The sequence below is a fragment of the Dermacentor silvarum genome, chromosome 4 (assembly GCF_013339745.2).
Source record: "Dermacentor silvarum isolate Dsil-2018 chromosome 4, BIME_Dsil_1.4, whole genome shotgun sequence".
In the NCBI taxonomy this organism is placed as follows: domain Eukaryota; kingdom Metazoa; phylum Arthropoda; class Arachnida; order Ixodida; family Ixodidae; genus Dermacentor; species Dermacentor silvarum.
Window position 1 is genome coordinate 30,603,650 of NC_051157.2, and position 19,780 is coordinate 30,623,429.

The 19,780-nt window shown below is 47.5% G+C and overlaps 1 protein-coding gene across 1 annotated transcript; it reads right to left on the minus strand.

Moving 5' to 3' along the window:
• Window positions 1-218: 218 nt before the first annotated feature.
• LOC119449702 (uncharacterized) lies at window positions 219-17,420 on the minus strand. The gene is made up of 3 exons (XM_037712942.2): window positions 17,359-17,420; window positions 14,225-14,322; window positions 219-4,630 (listed from the first exon to the last, which is right to left on the minus strand). The coding sequence occupies exon 3, from the start codon at window positions 4,589-4,591 to the stop codon at window positions 590-592; it is 4,002 nt and encodes a 1,333-aa protein (XP_037568870.1). The 5' UTR covers window positions 4,592-4,630; window positions 14,225-14,322; window positions 17,359-17,420; the 3' UTR covers window positions 219-589.
• Between the last annotated feature and the right edge of the window lie 2,360 nt (window positions 17,421-19,780).

A 19,780-nucleotide genomic window follows, 5' to 3' on the forward strand; every position in this document is an offset into this window, starting at 1 on the left:
TCGAAGGACACATTTATAAAAAGTTATGGGGTTTTACGTGCCAAAGGCACGATCTGATTATGAAGCACGCCGTAGTGGGGGACTCCGGAATAATTTGTACCACCTAGGGTTCTTTAACGTGCATCTATATCTAAGTGCACGGGTGTTAGCGCATTTCGCCCCCATCGAAATGCGGCCGCAGTGGCCGGGATTTGATACCTCGTGTTCAGCAGCCCAACACCATAGCCATTAAGCAACCACGGCGGGTAAGGACCCTTTCATTAAACTGTTCTTTTAAATGCTTTATTCGTGTCAGGTTAAACTCGTCAGCTTAGCGTTCGCATCATGCTCGATGATAAACAGCACGACGTCTCCGCGCCGAACACAGTAGATAAGTAGTACATTGCCGTGATCCACAGGGTTGCATCTGCCGCCTTCTGGACCTCGCCCTTCTTTGCGTTACTGAAACCACTACGGGCTCGCGCTACCGTGCAGACAATAACTGAAGATTAAAGCAAGCTACAGTACTCGCAAGTGTGAAATTTTTTTTTCCTTTGGTGAAAGAAGCACAATCTTGACATTTTACAGATCGACCAAAAATTGACAGTCACTAAGAAATGGAGCACTTGTCCTTGCAATCCCCGCACTTGTCCTCGTGAGGATGGTTTCCACACGGTAATCTGCACGCATGCTTACAGCGCAATACGTAACCACATCGCCAGGGGCACGGAGATGTGCTGTCGCAGCAGGGCCTGGCGGCAACGTGGCCGCATGAAAGTGTCCTGGAAACCATAACTCGGCACTGGGGACTAGGTTCGCTGCAAACCACGTCAAGTGTGTGGCCACAAGACAATGTTCTCTTGACGAACATTGTGCACTTCAACGAGGAGGTTCTGTTGCAAGACCCGTGAGCTGAATGACCACAGTCTAGCTCAACTTTCACTTGCACAGTGCATGGCGGGAAAACCCTGCGGTCCGCTCCGCAGGAGACGTAACAAGAGTGACCACAAGGACGGACGGCCGTTACCGAGACGTCGCACCGATATCCAGCTTTGTCGCAACACTGGATGGACTTTGTGTGACCGCAGGAAGAGGTCACTAGCACAGATCTTCGGCACGGGGGCAAGTTGACTCGCTGTCCCAGACGTCCAACTGCGGAGGCATTTGTGACCACTGTGGACTGATTCCGGTTCTCAAAGCAGCTAATCTGCAACTTATGTCCGCACTCCCGGTCCACGGAAACTGGCACCTGGCACTTGTACTGGAGCAGGGATAGAGAGCCTAGAGTTCCAAGTGCTGAGGCACCCGTGGCTACCGTAGATTTATTCTCAGAGCACGGAATCTGTGCCGTGTGTCCGCACTGCAGGTTTACGGTAACTGGTACCATGCACTTGTACTGGCTTAAGGGCAAGTTTCCAAGAGGTCCAACAGCTGAAGCACTTGTGGTTGCCGTAGATTGGTTCTCAGAGCACGTAATCTGTGCTGCGTGTCCGCACTTTAGGTTTACAGTAACTGGTACCTTGCACTTGTACTGGTGCGGACCGCATCGGCTGACTGTCGCGGTACCAGGCACTGTTGCATAACCCGCTTCCCACTTGTAACAAGGAAATGTAGCAGTGTGGGTGCAATAAGGGAGTTTTTCAGTGACGTCAACCATGCACCGCTGAGTGCAGCGCTCGGAGCACCTGTTTAGACAGAGATGTTTCCGACTGCAAATATATTTCAAGCAGTGCTGGTCACAAAAGTCCGGGTGATCCCCACTGTGGCACATCTGTAAGCACACATGACTGCAACGTTTTTTAGCACCGCATAATTGCATGCACCCCCCAGTTTGCTGCATCTTTGTCACAAAATCGTCTCCGGATTCGATACGCACGACGGTTCCAGGGTGGCGCACACAGGACAAAGAAAGAGCTGGACTGGCAGACCTGTTGCTTTCGTTGGCCGTGTTGAAGACGTTCTGGCAGCTCTCGTCAGCGCTTGCTAGCCTTCCAAAACCGTACACTGCGCAACGTGCCCTGCTCAGAGCAGCCGCAAGATCTGAGCCACGTGCACCTGAGCCGACAAGCAAGATCAGGATTTTACAAAAAGTGGAACCTAAGGTTTTGACAGACATCACTGCGTGTTCACACCCTACCTGCCACAGCTTTTCGACCAGCGTCTGCGCTGCCACTGCAGCAGAAGGCGATAGGGTAACAATAGCCACGTCTCTCGCATGGTAGCCGTGTGTCTGAAAATGAAGACACAACCGGGATATCATCAAGACTGCTTCTTCTTTGTTGGGAATGTCGAAGAACTGCACAGATTCTGCAATGCCTCTGACAGGCTCAATGCTGCCGCCCGACTGCAGCACATTTTTTGTGAACGGTGCTAGAAGGTTGCAGACCGGCTGCGAGAGAAAATACTGAACGCTTAGTTCGTGTAACTCAAAGCCTTGACTGCTGAATGCGCAAGACCAAAGTGACGAAGATAGTGTTCCCTTTGAACATACGCCATCACCTATGAAAACGAGCTTTGAAATGCTGTTACAGAAGAGACTACCAGCAAGCAAAGATGGGACTTGGTGCGCTCGGAACACAACCAAGGCCTTAGGTTGCATTGAGTCGATGACGGCGCCATGCGCGATGGCTGTAGTCACAGAGGTCACAATAACAGACGTCCCGGAAGTCGAACGCGAGACATTTTCGGATAGCATTTTACCGCAGTGGAGGTAGCAATGCAATACTTCGCGTTGAGCGTCTTCAAGTTTATCGAGGATATTTCGCCTCAGGCACACAATCCACTGCTTGTATAGCTGCCATCGTTGGCACCGCTCCATCTGAATGATATTGGTCTGTTCCTCATGAAATTCGTCCGCTCGAGTAGCCTTGAGAGTTTTCCAGATGTAAACAGCTTTCACATCGTCAGAGACACCTTCGGCGCCTTGGGAAGTTTGCGGAGCCCTCTCATAACGAAAGCCAACTGAACGATTTGAATTGGTGGGTACCCCGCTTCCTTTTATCGCGTACTGACAGTCTTCGCGGTAATCATTCATATCAGCGGGCGACACAGCAGTCAACATGTCGTTGCGACTAACTCCATGCATTAGCCACCTTTCTACGCAGTTTCTTCCCTCATTCCTTTTAGTTGAGAACTCGCGGGTGATCCCTTGAAATTGAGATTGGTGGAGGATAGCACACTTCAAACTGTTCAGGTCTTTCAACACCTTGCTGATTCTAAGAAGACACTCATTCATTTTTCCTTTCGATAAAATAGCTGAGGCAGATTCTTCAACAGCACTTGCTGCTTTGTCCACTTCGACGTCCAAACAAAATAAGCCATCTGGTTCATTTTTGAACATAGGGGTTAGCCCGCTACCTACTACAAGCACAGGCCCTCGGCTCTTCAAGCCATCCACAGTAAGAGTCAATTGCACAGCGGCCCTCAGCAGCTCTTTGTCACCGGTTCCTGAAGGCGCATGAATTAGCACGCCTCTATCAGAAGCAACTGCAGCTCTTACTGCAACCACTTGATCTTCGTCAAGAGCCCCTGCCAGCTTGCTGTCCAATGACAAGTCAAGCGCAGTTTGCATTGCAGCCTGATCCTGGACGACCTCATGTCCAGACTCAAGAGGCTGACAGGCCTCACCTAGAAGCATCGATTTCACTCGCTCCAAGTCGTCAAACGATTTTGAACGTAGCGAAGCGAGATGGTTGATGAAGCAGCTCGCATCCAAATTCAAGTTGACCAGAACAAATTCGTGACTTTCATTGTCGTCGGTAACTCCCAGACCATCGTACAGCAAGGCGACTCGTTTGCCATCGAGTTTCAGGATCTCTCCATAGCATATGTACTGGTTTTCCTGATCGCAGAAGGCGACGGCAGCGCCACGAAGCGAGGCCGGGTCGCAGTTGACGGTCGTTACGACGCGGCCTAGGCCCCTGTTGGGAACAAGGCGGAAGCTGCCGAGTGTAGCTCGCACATCCGAGGACACCGCGTGCAAGTAGCAGTCGTGGATGTACAATGAGATTGACTTTTCACTCGTAGGTCCAATTTCTTCGCGCCGGCACATGATGGCGGACGTTATCTCAGCGAACGTCGGGAAAGGCACCGCCTTGCTCGCCGAGGAACCATCTGCTCCAACCGCGAACATCCGCCGGTCATCGCAGTCGTTCTTCGGAGGGTCATCGTCTGGAATGTTCTCTTGATGGCAGCCGCCTACTGTCCTATCGCTTTCCGGAGGACAAGGCTCGGAAGGAGCGTCGTCAAATGAGCCATGGCCTGTACTTCGAGCGCTGCGGCACGGGGTCACATCTTGTGGGGTTCGCCCTCCCCGACGCCCTCCTCTGTCAGGACCTCCTGTAAATGGGGGTCTTGCTCTTCCCAGCGTCGTACCCCTCTTGGCCCTGGTTCGGTATCTTGCGCGAGCGGCTTGAGCCGACGCCGAGGCACCCCCGTCATCAGAAAACACAGGCGTATCCGACGGCGGGAGTTCGCCGAACGCTTCGCTCTCTGCAGAGTGCCGAGCAAAGCTGAAGTGCGGCACTTCGTCAGGTGTTAAGCCGTGGTTCCCTCTTCGTCGGCGATTCCGAATTCTCGGGCGGTCGTTGCGTTTTGATGGTGGTGGCTCCATCGCCTTTCCGCAGGTGGGGACAGAAGACGACTTGAATATCTGTACAAACAGAAATGGAAAAAAAATTACTTTGAGTTTTATATTTCACGTCCTTAAAACACACAAGCGACTAGTGCACTAGCAGAAAGCCACCAAACTTATTACCGGCCACTCCTAGAGTCCATTGGTCGAGTGGCGCGGAGGCCCATTTTAAAGCTCCCGCGAAGTTTTCGCGCTGGCCGCAACACCTGTAAGCGGATAGAAGCTGCGAGAAGAGTGCACGAAGGGCGCGAAAAAAGATCTTACGGAAACCGGAAACAACGCTCTGCCGGCCAGAAAACCCTGAGGTTGCGACAACTTTGTTCGTCTCCGCGAACTCATCACGTCCTTCCTCCCCCCCCCCCCCTCCCCTCCTGTCTCTATCTCATCTTTATATTCTTCCTTTTTCGTCCTCCAGTGTAGGGTAGCCAACCAGACGCATTTCTGGTTAACATCCCTGCTTACTCTTTCTTTCGACCTACTCCTTTGCTGGAATTCTTAGCTGTGATCTTTCAAAGTAGTGAGCTGGGTTTTCAAGTTCTTTCTCTCATGTTTTCTTCCTCGTGGAATGTCACCGAAAGATTAAACCGTCGTGTTGATAGCAGCCGGCGGATGGACCAAAATATTGCGCGGTTTCATGCACAACCGCCATCCGATTTAACCCGAACAACGGAGACGCATTTAATTGTAACAAACACGGGCCGAAAGGAGTGAGCATCGAATGCTTTGGAAAGAAGACACATTGAGGTAGCACATGCAAGATACCCAAACCAGAAATGTCTAGTATATCCTCTGGAGGTGAAGCAAAAAGGCGCTTTTGGTGTGGCTGTGTGAAGTACAACGGCGGCTACACTTGATACGAGTACCGCAAGTGATTAAAATGAAGCTGTAGCGAACTGCGGCGATACATTATGTTATCTATTTCCTCATACCATGCCCTATTTGGAAAGACCAACCTGACTAATAGCTCGTCGACACACTGCCAAACATTATTTCAGACTTTGCTGTAAGCAACGCCACAAATTGTACGAGAAGAATGCTGCACTTTTTTTTTCAGTTTTGTCATCTTTGAACACAATTGGAATCTGAAGAATAAAACTTCGGCAGGAGGTATAGCGTCGAAATTGGCCTACAGGGAATGTCACTGTGCAAAAAGTGCGCTTTGGTGGACCATATATAAAGCAGCAGTGGAGATTCAGCCGAATCTCTCTGGTTTCTCAATGTTCCCCTCCGAGCTGTGTTGCTTCGGTACACGCTCTAAATTTGGCAAGCGAGTTCTGCGGAAGCCCACAAGGCGGAGGAAGGTTCAAGGAAGGAAGAATTTCCATCCACTAGAGTGTAGCACGAAGCTACAGAACGGAAACCCAAACAGGTTTCTCAGAAAGCTTCGCAGTCGAAGACAAGATTAAAACTAAATTCTGGGGTTGTACTTGCCAAAACCACGATCTGACCCAATGTACACGGGCGTTTTTTGCATTTCGCCCCCATCTAAATGCGGCCGCCATGACCGGGATTTGATTGCGCGATCTCGTGCGTAGCAGCGCAACGGAAGAAAAGCTTGTTCTGGTGCGGGGATCGAAATCAGGACCAACCAACGCCTTTCCGGCGGCGTTTGTTATGCCATCTGCTGGGCTAATCGGGAGGCTAGCAGATCGCAGAACGAGGTAGAATTCCTGTGTCCCTGTGCTTAGAGTTTTCGATTCATTCGGCGTCGGTGTGCGATCTGCTAGCCTCCTGGTCAGCCCAGATCATAATAGCGAACGCACCCGGAAAATCGTTGGTCCCGCGTTCGATCCCCGCACCAGGATTTATTCGATTGCGAAGATTTCCGAGAATTTTTAGCTTCGTTTTTTAGATGCGTGTCAGGTGGTTCTCTTTCATGTTCTAAAGAGAGCGTCGTTTTGAGAAAGAGAGCTCTTTATTTAAAAGCAGAGGGGTTTGCCGGTATAAGAGTATTCGCTTACATGCTACTCTGAGGGAAGGAAAGAGGACAGAGAAAGGCCCCACAAGAATGAGAGCAGAAGAAAGTGAAAAACAAATAAATACTGCAAAAACCAAATGTGATGTAATACAAAGTGAGCTTTTGCTTTTGTCCTCTGCGAGTCGCTGTTATTATTAAACGATTAACATAAGTGCAACGTACTATAAACCATCCTCGTCGTGTGCCGTTTTCACTCGGACAGGAGCACACAGTCGATTTCAACCCGACCTTACGAGGATGTTTCGTCAGCATGCAGTTTGATCTCTTAATGCTTTAACACAGCCTGTGCAGAGGAAAGACAAATAAAGCCAAGGGCAACAAAACGAATACTTCTAATAGCGATGGAGGCTGCATATGCTATGAATGTACACTCACCAACTGTATTTACTCACCATGCAACATCACTCATGTAGCGTCTTTCGCTACCGGATTATCGCGTTCGTCAAAAACAAAGCCGCAGGACCAGCTTTACTGTCGAAACAGTACCGCGTACGCATCGTTCGTTTTGTTTTGCTAGTAAATGACACGTGCACAGACGGAGCTCCAGGCCAGCGCCAATCGCATTTACCAATGCTGCCTCTGACGTCGCAAGCTGCGCGCCAATGTGGCTGAGGCCGTAACGCGGATACAAAGAAGCAAGAATCAGCTGCAGGCACTTTCCACATAGCCGAACGGTAGGTACAAGTGCATTTCGACCGTTTACCTCCAAGGTACGAGCTCAATACTGGGTAGTAGTTTAATGGAAGTTTGTACCGATATCCCCGAATAACGGGCCTTTGTTCGTGCGGTCCGAAGATCATTTGCCTTGCTTGCAGCAAGCAAATCGCAATCGTCCACCCATTCGTATATCTCTTCGGCTTATGTATCACCAGACCGATAAACATGCCATTTTTCGATTTGGTAAAAATTTGAAGCTGGTTGCAACCGTATGTTTGCACAGTGCGAAAGAGTGTGCAGGAGGCTCTGTCTACAACTGCTTACACGTTTTGTGACGACACGGCCCTTCTCTCCTCAATTTTGGTTATGAGTGTCCTCGGCAACATGCTATCTAGGGCTCGCTAGAAATATTCTAAAATTAACAAAACAAGAAAAAAAAAGTAAAATAATGAAAAACTGTGCACCACGCACATGTACGAGTTCATTTTATGTGATCGTGTACGTGTAAAAATCAGACGCTGTTTTTAGAGTTATAGTTTCGCACGACGCAATATTTCAGCTTGCTGTTGATTTGGGAGCCATGCTATCCACCTGATCTTAACCTGTTTCTTGTTTTATACAGTATCAATGAAACTGGAAAGCAGGCGAGGGGGGGGGGGGGGGGGGGGGGTGAACTGACACCTAAAACGGCAGAGTGTAAATGGTGATCCCTGTATTGGCGGGCTAGCTGGGCGAGGTAAGAACGGTGGTTGTGCCGAATGCCTTTATTGCTATATACGGTGCCTACGAAGTGTTCGGAAAGGTTGGACCTGGATGTACGATCATAAAAAGCATATTCTCTCCCTCTGAAAAGTGTTGTCTGAGGTGGAAGGTAAAGAAGGCTGCCAGGGTAGAAAAGTCGAACGTAAATCTGAACTGCACTGCACTAGAACTGCAATGAACAACGATTATATGAATAGGCAATTAAATGCACAAGCGCTTATACAATAAGAAGGTACAGACGGTATAAAGGGCTCTGTCCTGTGTTTCTTTTCTTCCTTATCTTTCTTTGCGTTTAATTAATTATATTTAAGCCTTGACAAATGCGCCATCAAGCCCAATGACCTTTAATTCACGATTCGGACATTTAGTGTCACGATAAAAGACAGGTGGAATTCAGACTTCATCCGGCGAATTCAATTACGGTATTTTTCTTTCCCTGATAAGCCCCACGAGTATAACAAAACAGACGTGGGAGAAGTTCAGAGCGGCGATTTTGCATTCTAAAGCTGCTTTTGTAGACGTCACGGCGATAATATGCCGGTAGAGCTACTATAAAGCTATTAGCACATCGAAAGCGGCGACATCCAGAAAGTCCTTTAAACCTTTATTTCTTGATTTTTATCATTTTATTTTTTATATTATTTAAGTGACGGAAACGTCCTTATATACAAGCACGCTTAAATTATCATGGGTGCATTAAGGACATATTTTCACAGTCTACGTCATATAAAGATGCGGTGTGCGGATGTAAGGGTGTTTCTGTTTCACTGCAAGCGAGACTGATATCAGTCAGTATTATCGGCACGTGTAAATACGCGTAGCAGTTGAACACCTACTGACGTACGTGACGTGTATTTATGCAAAATACACAGCTGCCCACCGCTACTATAAAGTGCTCCGTCAGGTACGGCAAGGTACGTGATTTGTGCGTCGTACCTCTTGTAGTTTTCTCATTGCTCTGTCACGTGGCATATGCGTGCGCAGTAGTGCTCATTTAACTTATCATGGCGGAGTCGTGGCGCAGAGGAGATCGATGATGTGGTGTTTTTCGGGGGCAAGGGGCGCAGATAGGGTTATGCAATGACAAGAAAAAAAAAGGAAGAGGAGGAAAGAGAAGGCAGGGATCTTAATCAGAAATGCGTCTGGTTGGCTACCCTACATTGGGGGATGGGAAAGGGGAATATAAAGATGAAATAAAGAGAGGAGGGGTTGGGGAAGGAAATACGTGGCGAGTTAGCGCACGCGTGCGGAGGTCCCCACCAAGTCAACGGCGTTCACACAGGCCAGGCGCCCACAAGAAAGACGAAAGTGCCTTCACAGCTTGGTGGGCCGAGGAGCGATGTGGACGGTCTTCAAGTAGCGCCTGCACGGACAACGGCCAATCGTACAGTCGTCGCAATGCGACAGATAGTGTTTGTCTTTCCGATCGAGATCGACGGCAGTGGCACAATAAATGTTCCACGTTCTCTTCGCTCTCGCAGACGTCATACGCAGCGCTGCCGGTCATTCCAATCAATGCAGTGTAAGCCTTCGTGAAAGCCACTTCCAACCACAGCGAAGCGATGCCTCACGTCGGTGAAGCCTTGGTGCAGGTCGGAGTAGGAGCGAAGGGTTCAGCTTGTGTAACCTGGTGCGCCTTATATTTGTGGTGTTACACTCTGTGAAAGAGGGCTTGCGTGCCAGATGACGAAGGCGCCTTGCAGCGTCTGTCCTGGAAAGAGGAATGGGAACGTTGTGTTGTTCTCGATGTGACTCTCGGGCAGCTTTGTCTGCGTGATCATTTCCACTGATCTGGCAATGGCCAGGCAGCCACTGGAAAGTAATTTCGTGACAGTTTTGTTTGACGTCGTGGTGAAGTTTGACAACTTCGTACGGTCGGCTGTTCGTGAGCTTCACGTCGGAGAACTGACTGTATACAATGCAAAGCAGGCCTCGAGTCGAAAAACGTGTCCCATATACCAGGGCTATCTATGCCAATAAATTGAAGTTCAGTGCGCAGAGCCGCGAGTTCTGCGGCCGTAGACATCGTGACGTCTTGAATCGCAGCGTTGCTCTTCTGGTCGGTATATACACAGCACCACCAGAACTGGTCGATGTAGTCAATCCGTCAGCATAGAGGTATACGTGACTACTGCATTTCTCGTACAACAGGAGCAAGCTTGAGCAAGAGTTTATTTGAGTGCAGACGGTGGTAGATATGACTTTTTCCGAAGTCCTGGAATTCTGAGATGTACTTCAGGACGGCACAAACACCACGGAGGCGACACCGGCCTGGCCGCAGGTGCGTCTGCTGATGTAAACGAGGCACGATATGCACTGACAGTGTACTGTATGACGTGCGGCGTCTTTCTACGTTGAGTCAGGCAAGGTGGTGGGAAGGGGTCCGTGCAATGTGCCTGACGTGTGCAAGCATTTCTCGACGGCGATGTGCAATGACAAGTTTTCATAGAGGCTTCGACACAAATGTTCATCGTGGACGCGAAAATTTTCCAACCAGACTTGTATTAATGCGAAGGTATTACATGCCTCATTACGCGAAAATCCGGCGCTGGCGGCGGCGGCGTTACCGAGCGATGGTACCAAAAATGGTCGACGGCGCGAAAAGTAAAAACACGTCGAAAAATGCTGGGATTGACGTCAAATTTCTCAGGGAGGTTCCTGTAAACAAAGTAAATTAATGGCTTTGAAAAGAATATTAGGTACATTTCGGTCTTAGTGGGAATCGAACCAAAACAAGCCCGCTTCCCTGACGCCACGGCGGCTCCCCGATTCGGCTGACAGGTGTACCTAGTGCGTGCGTCATTGCACACGTCACGTCGCAGCCATCTGGCTGACTAAACGTTTCACCAAAGGAACTATAATGATTCCCACACGTAAGCAGTCTTAAGTGTGTCTGCCGAATGTTTTATTTGTACTCGTATTTGTCTTCACTTTATTATGCATTCTTAAAGTGACAACGTCCCGTGCTTATAGCGTAACGATTGCTCCAAGGCTGCACGCTACTCCTTTCAAACAACAAATTGAGGAGCCATTCCACTCAGTGAAGGTGTATGACCAGCGAAGCTGTAGCACATCACACAGGGTTAGGCAAGGGTACAAGAATTCATTGTCATCCTTTGGTAATGGTAGTGACGGTAGCTTTGTGATTACTGTGATATACAATGATTGGCTCGGTAACAACCTTAGACAGATTCTTGGCCAAAGTTAAATCTATACACGACCGTTGTTGAGTAGTTGTAAGTCAGTTGGATTGGTGTGGCACTTCAAACCAAACTCTTCTAGCACAAACTGAGTGAACAATTTCTTGTCTGGTTTTGAAATGTCTACATTGAAGTCTCCAACGATGATCACAGGGGTAGTGTCATCCCGGCTAACCCATGTGAAGTGCGTGGTCATGAACTTCTCGATATCACACTTGGGTGTGCCTGTAGATATATACACAGTGGATAACGCAATTCCGACTTTCGTTTGTACGGCACACGTATCCCAACAGTCGGTGGCATTGCCCTCTTGCGAGTCAAGGGTGTACGGCTGTACATACATTTTGTCCTTTGCCTATATGGCAACGCCTCCTGCTCATGAGACCATGTGCTGTTCACAAACGATTCGAGTATACCCATCGACTTGAAACAATGAATCTTGAATTATTTATTTCATTTGTTATTATTTATTAGTATTAGGGGCAGAGCGCTTGAAGCGTGCTTCACCTCCACCGCGGGTGGGCCTTGTATTTCACTATCTCCGGGATCGGCCCACGCTAACCTTTTTGTTGGTAACACACAAACACGAAATATACATGGAACCCTAGCCATATACGGCTTCGCTGTAGAAGGGTAAATGTTTCATAGCAAACCCGAGAGGCTGGCGTTGCGAAACGTGTAATGCTGCAGATCGCACCCTTCGTATGGGTGTTCCAATGTACAACACACGCCTCATTATATGGCGTAAGTTAATAAATATACAGAAAAACACCCTTAATGGAGAGCATGGTTATTCACAGCGTATTGTCGTCGAAGAACGCCCGATCGTGCACAGTGCGCCGAAAGCACGGTCAACAGACGACCACGGACAAGGAGCTGGTTTAAAAAAAATGAGGCTTCCTTGCAGCGAATCTGCGATATCGCCCATACCGAGATTTCTCAACAAGCGCGTCGTATTTGATAGCACTTTCCACGATATCGTTGCCATGTTTGTTGTAGCAAGTCGGAACACCCACCAGGGGTGCTTCTGAAAGCTTCCATCGCCTCTGTGTGCCCGAAAAAAGGCCAGTAAAATGTCCTGCTTAAAAAACAAGCATACACGGCCTCGTGTCAGTTACACTAAGGAAGCAAAAGAACAGTCACAAGTTCAAAGATCACGAGTTTCTTGGGCTGAACACGCAAAAAAAGAAAAAAAGAAGATTCGTCGGCCCTTCCACTCCGTGAAGATGGTTAACAAGCGAAGCTGAAATGTGCGGCCCCGCTGTTTATCACTGGGTTAATCCCGAGGGTTTATTAAAGTATTTCTCAATTATGAGGTTACACACGCGTTCGACTGCGACGGAGAGAACGACGTCACTGACCGTATGCCCGCAGTCCGCCGTGGTCGCTTGCGTTCGATGCCTCGAGTTTGCTCGGCGGCGTGGTTAGCAGCATTCGCCCGCCCACTGCCACTTGCGATTCTTCGAAATTAAATTGCTACAAAATTAAATCTGTCCATTACGTAAGACAAGTAATGGCTCATACCTCCGTGAACGCGGCCTCCCCATTACGACAACAAAAGTGAAATTCTACGCTGGATTGATGAGTGGCAACGCAGCCAGCTGTAGAAGCTAGCAGACGACGACGAACGCGGGAGCAGTGGCACGAGCGCGTGCCGAGCACGAGCCAACGATCCAGCTGTGGCAGAAGACGACGATGCTCGAGCCAATGCTGATGATGATAGTTTTCTGTCTGATTTCGTCTAGCCATATTAGATTTTGCCTAGACATATAAAGCTTCGCTTAAAAAACGCGGGGCGGGGATGCACGCAAGAGAGATGAAGATTATTGTTGGGCGAAAAGAAAGGTAATCCCGAATAGGTGAAAATGTTTCTGAGCTGTTTAAGATGAGATTGTAGAAAAGCAAGCCCGGCCTGAATAATCAATACCGAGCGTTTTTTTCTTTTTTTTTTTTTTAGGTCCAAATTTTTTCAGAATCGCTTGTGTCAGATAGCATAATTCCAATCCTTGTTCTAAATTACTCGATGAGGCGGTCATTACTGCAACGAGGAACCAAAATGCCTCATTAAATTACTAACATAATTACCCTAACTAGTTTTTCATTTAATTACTTTATGGCGCATAATTAAATCTACGAATTCTAGCCAGTGAATTCGCAAGGCGTATCCATTTGGAACGAATTCTCAGGGCTGCACCAGTTTCGATATAGTAATTTACAAAGTGTCCGATGAAATGCATTGATGTTCCAGTTACTTATGGGCTACAATGCATAAAACAGCGTTTTCTTAAAAGAAGTAACTGGAACGCCAATGCGTTTCGTCGAACACCTTGCGAACTCACCGGCTAGAATTCGTAGATTGAAATATGTGCGTGTGAGAGCCCGATATATGTGCGGCTCCTGCAGGTGCGAGGGAACCATCGAGCACCTATTGTGTACCTATTCCCCGTTTCCCTTACCCCCAGTGTAGGGTAGCAAACCGGACGCTCGTATGGTTGATCTCCCTGCCTTTTCTCTCCTTGCTCTCTCTCTCTCTCTCTTGAAATATGTGCCGTAAAGTAATTAATTCAAACGTATATTAGCTTAAGTATGTTAAGTTTTTAATGAAGCATTTTGATTTCTCGTAGAACTGATGGCCGCCTCATAGAGTAATTTAGGTCAAGGCCGGGATAGAATTGGGCTATCTGCCACAGGCAATTTCTGAAAAAGTTCTTACCTTATAGAAAAAAAAAACCTCGGTATTTTCACAACACTTTCATTTCCAATTCCCGCAGCTTTCTGGTGCTGCAACTGCTCTCGGTAATAAGAGTGACGTATATTGCAAGTTCTGTGAAAATTCGCAAGGTGAAGGAAGCTTCACGCAAGGAAACGTTTGCCATCCACTTGACCGTATACCGGTGTGCTACAGAGGTGCACGAGCAGCCATTTTGTTGCCCCCGAAAAGCGTTCGTAGCTGAAGAAAACTTTGCTATGATCCGATGATCGAACCCGACACCGCTGCCTTTCCGGGGCACTCACCCTACAATCTGAGAAGGATGTTAACAGATGGCAACACAAGGCATCGATGCTCCCGGCAACTTTCGTTGTCTGCGCGGCCGTGAATTCGTGTTCCTGGGCTGGTGCCATGCCAAGTGTTAGCAGAGAGAAATAGAATGCATGAGAAATGAAGGATAACTCAATAAGGCACCGCACGGAACAGATAAGTCAGAGAGCTCTCAAACACATTGACCGCGGCGCTTTAATTACGCTGCTCGAATCGGTCCCCATGAATTCCCCAAGTTCTTCACGTGGCCGAACAAGTGAAGCCTGAAATATATATAGTGTACTATATATAGCCTGGAGCGAACGTTTCGACAAGGGGACTCGTCGAAACGTTGTCTTCGGCTTCCTTTGTTCGGCCACTGTTGATCCCGTCAAGTCTCCATTTTCCTTAGATCCTCTTTTTATACTATAGGCGATCGCGCTGGCTTAAAATCCATCGCCACTAGAGCACACGAACGAAAGTCCACCCAGATGGGCCTCGAAACAATCCACGGTCATTCGCAAAGACCGGTGAACTGCTACCGCCGCTATCACCAGAAAAAAGAAAAAAAAAAGTGGCAGTTTCGCCCCAAAGGCGAAGCATCGATTGTGATAGCAAATTAGTAGACATCGATACGAATTAATGGCTCGCGCGGCCGTTCTCAGCCGCGTCATACGCTTCGCCTTTCGGGTGAAACTGCCATTTATTTCTTTTTTTCAATTACGTTCAAAGCACAGTCCCTAATGCACAGTCCCTAATGCACAGGCGCGCGAGAAATAATTGTCATGCGCGATCGCGCTACATATCTTATCACCAGCCAGGCCCCGAGCAAGACGCAAATATTTAGCACGGGTTTCCGGATGTCACCCACTTCTGCCGTGGGCAACAAAAGGGGAGGGGACACATAGCAATGTTGTAGCCGGCTTCGAAGCCTGTAATCTGCCACATCCAATATATTGGCTCATAAAATGGCACTCGAAACGGACCGTCGGCAAAGAATATGTGAAACATGCATGCGAAACAGAGTGCATGCGTTCGCTCCGTCGACCCAAGAGCTTCGCGTTCGCCTGCTCAGAGCCATGCATGCTCTAGATACCATGCGCGTGCGGCAGATATCGCCATAAGTTTACAAAGACGGTGGACAATGTGCAGGTTCCAGTACGCTGCTGGCACCAGGCCGAAAGAGGACTTATCGCATATCAGTGAAGGCGTCTAACGAATCTCGGGAACGTGATCTGATCAATGCGTCCCGCGAATAATGCGTAACGGCAGCAAGTCACGCTCACAAAGCACCGTATATACGAGCAGGCAGGCAAAACAGATCCTCATGCGAACTCTGTGTCATATTCATATGTTTCATTTAAGTTGTCTGCAGCATTGCCCAATTGCCACAATTATTCTTTCCATATTTTGAGGCAAGATATCCTTTTTGATTAAATTTCCACATCAGCAATGTTATTGACAAACGTTTTTTAAAGCATCAAATAAGTTGATCGATTTTACACATGTGTCTACACTTAAAGATCATTTTAAGAGCATCTACAATTCCAATAAATTCGTTCAAAGCTGAGCTAAAAGGAATATAAGGTGCACCCGACTAGCAAACACCTAACAGACCGTGTTGAATCCGGCATATGCCGTTGTGTGGAGGAAATGTTCAAAAATCCCATAAAATACTTTGACGAAACGTTTCTATTCTAAACATCAGATGTACTTGTCAACCTTTAACGATTTCAAACACTTTGTTACGTTATTCCAGCCACGCAATCCATAAATGAACAGATATACTTTCCGCTGCACATAAAGATTTAGGGATGACACTTAGCTACGAAAGTAAGACAAATACTCAACGTTTAATTTGGCATACATGGGCATGTCCTTCCTCGACAAATACACACCGATGACACAAAAACGTGTGAAGCTCCGGCAGTTGCCGCCGTTTACTGATGCATGCTCGTGTACAAAGGATATTTCAACCAGCGCTGTTAAAATTTCTTTTTAGTCTTAGTTTAGCCTGCACAGCAATAATCAGAAGGTTCATAGTAAGGTCACCTATGTGATTCCGAGGGAACGCCCGTATTTGCAATAGTCTTTCGAGCCAGCCGCTACAAGCGCGAATATAGCTGGCCGCACAAAGGATGCTCCGGATTTCAAAGCAGCGGCTCCATGAAGGTTTAGACATGCCGGATTTACTTGGATTTATTTCGCTACTCAAAAACAATCACTGTTGCCACTTACTTCCGTTGGAAAATTTATCACGATTTGGAAACATTAATTACCGACAACCTAAACATCTCAACGTAAACTAAGCTAAATAAGTCAAAAGCTCAAAACCGAAGTCAGAACGGCTTACCGCGCAGGTCGTTATTTTGTGGGTTAGAATACGAAACCCTATATGCCCATCCCCGCTCTTATAAGTTTTAATTTTATTAGACAAAATCACAGAGCGGCAACAAGTAATATCCTGGAAAAATCGCCTAACCTTAGAATCTGGAGAGAAAAAAAAAAACAAAAACAGCATATACTTGAGCAACCTTGCAGAATCACAGCCCAGATTCCACTGATGCTGTTTCTTTCGAGCAGTTACATTAAGAATTTCGGTTGCCCAGTAATTAGGTCACACACTGTAATTAAAACGTTGCCCGCATATGACTCATCTGTTTATAAGGCTGGTCAACAGTAGTTGCTACCCAGTTTTACCTAAGCAACAATACGCAGCACGTTGACGCACGTCGGGATATGAAACATCTAAGCACAGTTTGTACCATTGCATTATGAAGAAAGAAGCTCGAAAGGCGGTACAAAGTCCAGGAAACAAGAACAGGAAAGGCGTTGTCTCCGCTTTCTGCATGATGCTAGTGTACCAAATCGCCGAGCTGTTAATCTAAGTTGCTATCGTCCGTTTGTTGAACCGCATATTTAGCAGCGTACATTTTGTGAAATAAGTCAACTATATAGGCTGGCGAGTGTACGAAAGACATAGATCCGAAGCCCCAAAAAAAAAACAACCCGTAGTTTCGAAATGGGACATTTAGAACTAACTTCATCGTAACTAAAAGCAGCGCCTGCCAACAACACACTTCTTTTCTTAACATACTACACGCATGCCGAAACCACATTCAAAACTTACGGATCAAATGCTCATAGGTAGTCGCAGCTGGTTCTTGATGCGGCTGCTTTCCAAAGAGCACATCGGCTCTTTACGGCAGGTCCCGCATGGCTGATTAACAGCTGAAACTAAAGTCGAAGCATTGCAGTCGTCTAGTCACCGCAGTAGTGGCTCCGGTTGAGAGGTTGGAGAGCGGATGAATTCTCGAATTAACGTTTAGCGAGCTTCGTTAACTGTATACGTCTTGTTTACGAGCTGTGAAAGCAACTGCCTAGGCCGCATAGTCACATAGGCCAACCGAGGTAGGTAGAACACCCCGCCGCCCGCTCTGCTGCAAGATAAGCGATAAAGCCGATAAAGCCTCAGTAAGCTCCGCTCGCGTCGTTCGTTCGTCGCAATCATCACGTTCTAAATTTCATGCGCCAAACACAGCGCAGGTTGCGGGAAGTCGACCAACCATGGTGCGGAAATCCGCTGAGCCGGTTGCTACTGACAACAGCTCAAATAACTCTCCGGCATGGCTGCGGCTTGGTGCGATTGCATACCCGTTTATCATTACCCGCGCGCGTAAAAAGAAGCTGTTATCTAACGCAGCTGATCTTTGATAAAAGCCGCTAAGCCGAATGTAGTAAATGCGTGAAAACGTTTCACCTGTCTACCAAGTCTAGCGGATCGTAAGGTTGTCCACGCGTCGCCGGCAATGCAGCTGGCATGATTAGATTTCGCTGAAGTGCTCGGAGACAAGCATCGAAGCAGTTGAGGGTGTGCTGACAGCGCTCCTGTGCCTGTCAAAATACGGTGAAAGTCTGAGCGCGCGCATCGCTTCGAGAGCTTGGAACGCATCAAAATTTTATCAAGGAAGAGCCGGTGCAAGTACTTCGCTATGGTTTCTATCCAGTTCTAGGAACCCCGATAATATACCTGCCGAATAAATCAGAAGCCTTTTCCAGTCGTATTAGTCTATGTGGTATACGTTCCTTTGAGCGATCGCCGCGAATTACGCCTGACACTGTCGCAAAGGCGTTGTCCGTTAATCCACGTGTATATTATTTAGCAGAAACAGCGAGGAATGTATTACACCGAAGATGTCTATGACACAGGAATAGCCGCCCAGCGCATTAAAATATTTACGAAATCATGCACTATTACCGAAGTTTGTAGAGTACACTTGTGCTTATTTTTAGGTGTATCTTGCAAAAACATACGATGGTGGCTTCACACAGGCACTTTGAGCCCTATCGGGATCGAATTTCTCAGTTGACTTCCTAGCAACAGCTTGCGCAAGGGAGCCAACCGCCATCGAAAAATTTGATCCCGATCGGGCTCGATCGCTATCAAAGTGAACGTTGGTATTCTGGCGCGTTCGTTTAAAAATGTTTATCCCGGGTATTTTTTTTTAATATATATACTTTGCTAGCCGCGTCAGTACGATTGCAGTCATTACGCATAGACAGATAAGCTGCGATTCTCGGGTGAGAAAAATGTTTCTGAAGCCTGACACAGACGTTATGCAGGCACACAATGGAATGCCCGCCACGGGTGAAACTAGCTGACGTTTGTGATCAAGACCATCGCGAGCGTTTGGAGCTGATCCGCTCGAAGTACCGCGCAACATTTGGCAGTGATCCCGAGTTTTACGTCAGGGCGCCCGGACGGGTTAACCTGATTGGCGAGCATATTGACTACTGTGGATATGCTGTTCTATCAATGGCAGTCCAACAGGACATATTACTGGCCTGCGGACACGAAAACACGACAATGTTGCAGCTGGCCAATGTTGACAGCTGTTACCCTAGCTACTCAGCAAAGTCAGCGCCCATAGATGGCTTAAAGATAGATGACGTTCAACCCTGCTGGCATCACTATTTTATGTTATTTTATGTGTGGAGTTAAAGCAGCTGTAGAAGACGCAGGAGCTTGTGAACTGTGTGTCTCTCTGCCTGGCTTGGACGTCATGGTTAATGGCACCGTGCCACAGTCGGCGGGTTTGTCAAGCTCAAGTGCATTGGTCTGTGCTGCTGCACTTGCTACACTACAGGCAAACACGTAAATCTTCAATGTTGATCTCATTGTTGCATTGTTGTTGCATGGAAGTAGTAAGAATACCTTTTTATCACCAGGTTCATTTCTTCTCTCCATCTATCATAATAGACATCGACATGGTATGTCCTTATTTACCTTCATATAGATACTTCGACACAATAATAAAACATACTGAATAGTTTCTCTGCTAATTACAGAGACTACTGAAGAATAGTCGTCATCGGCAAATTTTCTGCCTTATATGGTGTCGAAGAGTATATACTGTTAGCTTTCTACTATACTGCTCAGCGCTTTGAATCCTTATAAGCTTCTATCTCTTGATACATTTGGTCTTCATTTTAATTTAATCCAGTGTGCCTATCCAGTCTGCTGTTCCTCCATCTGTGAATTAGATTTAACA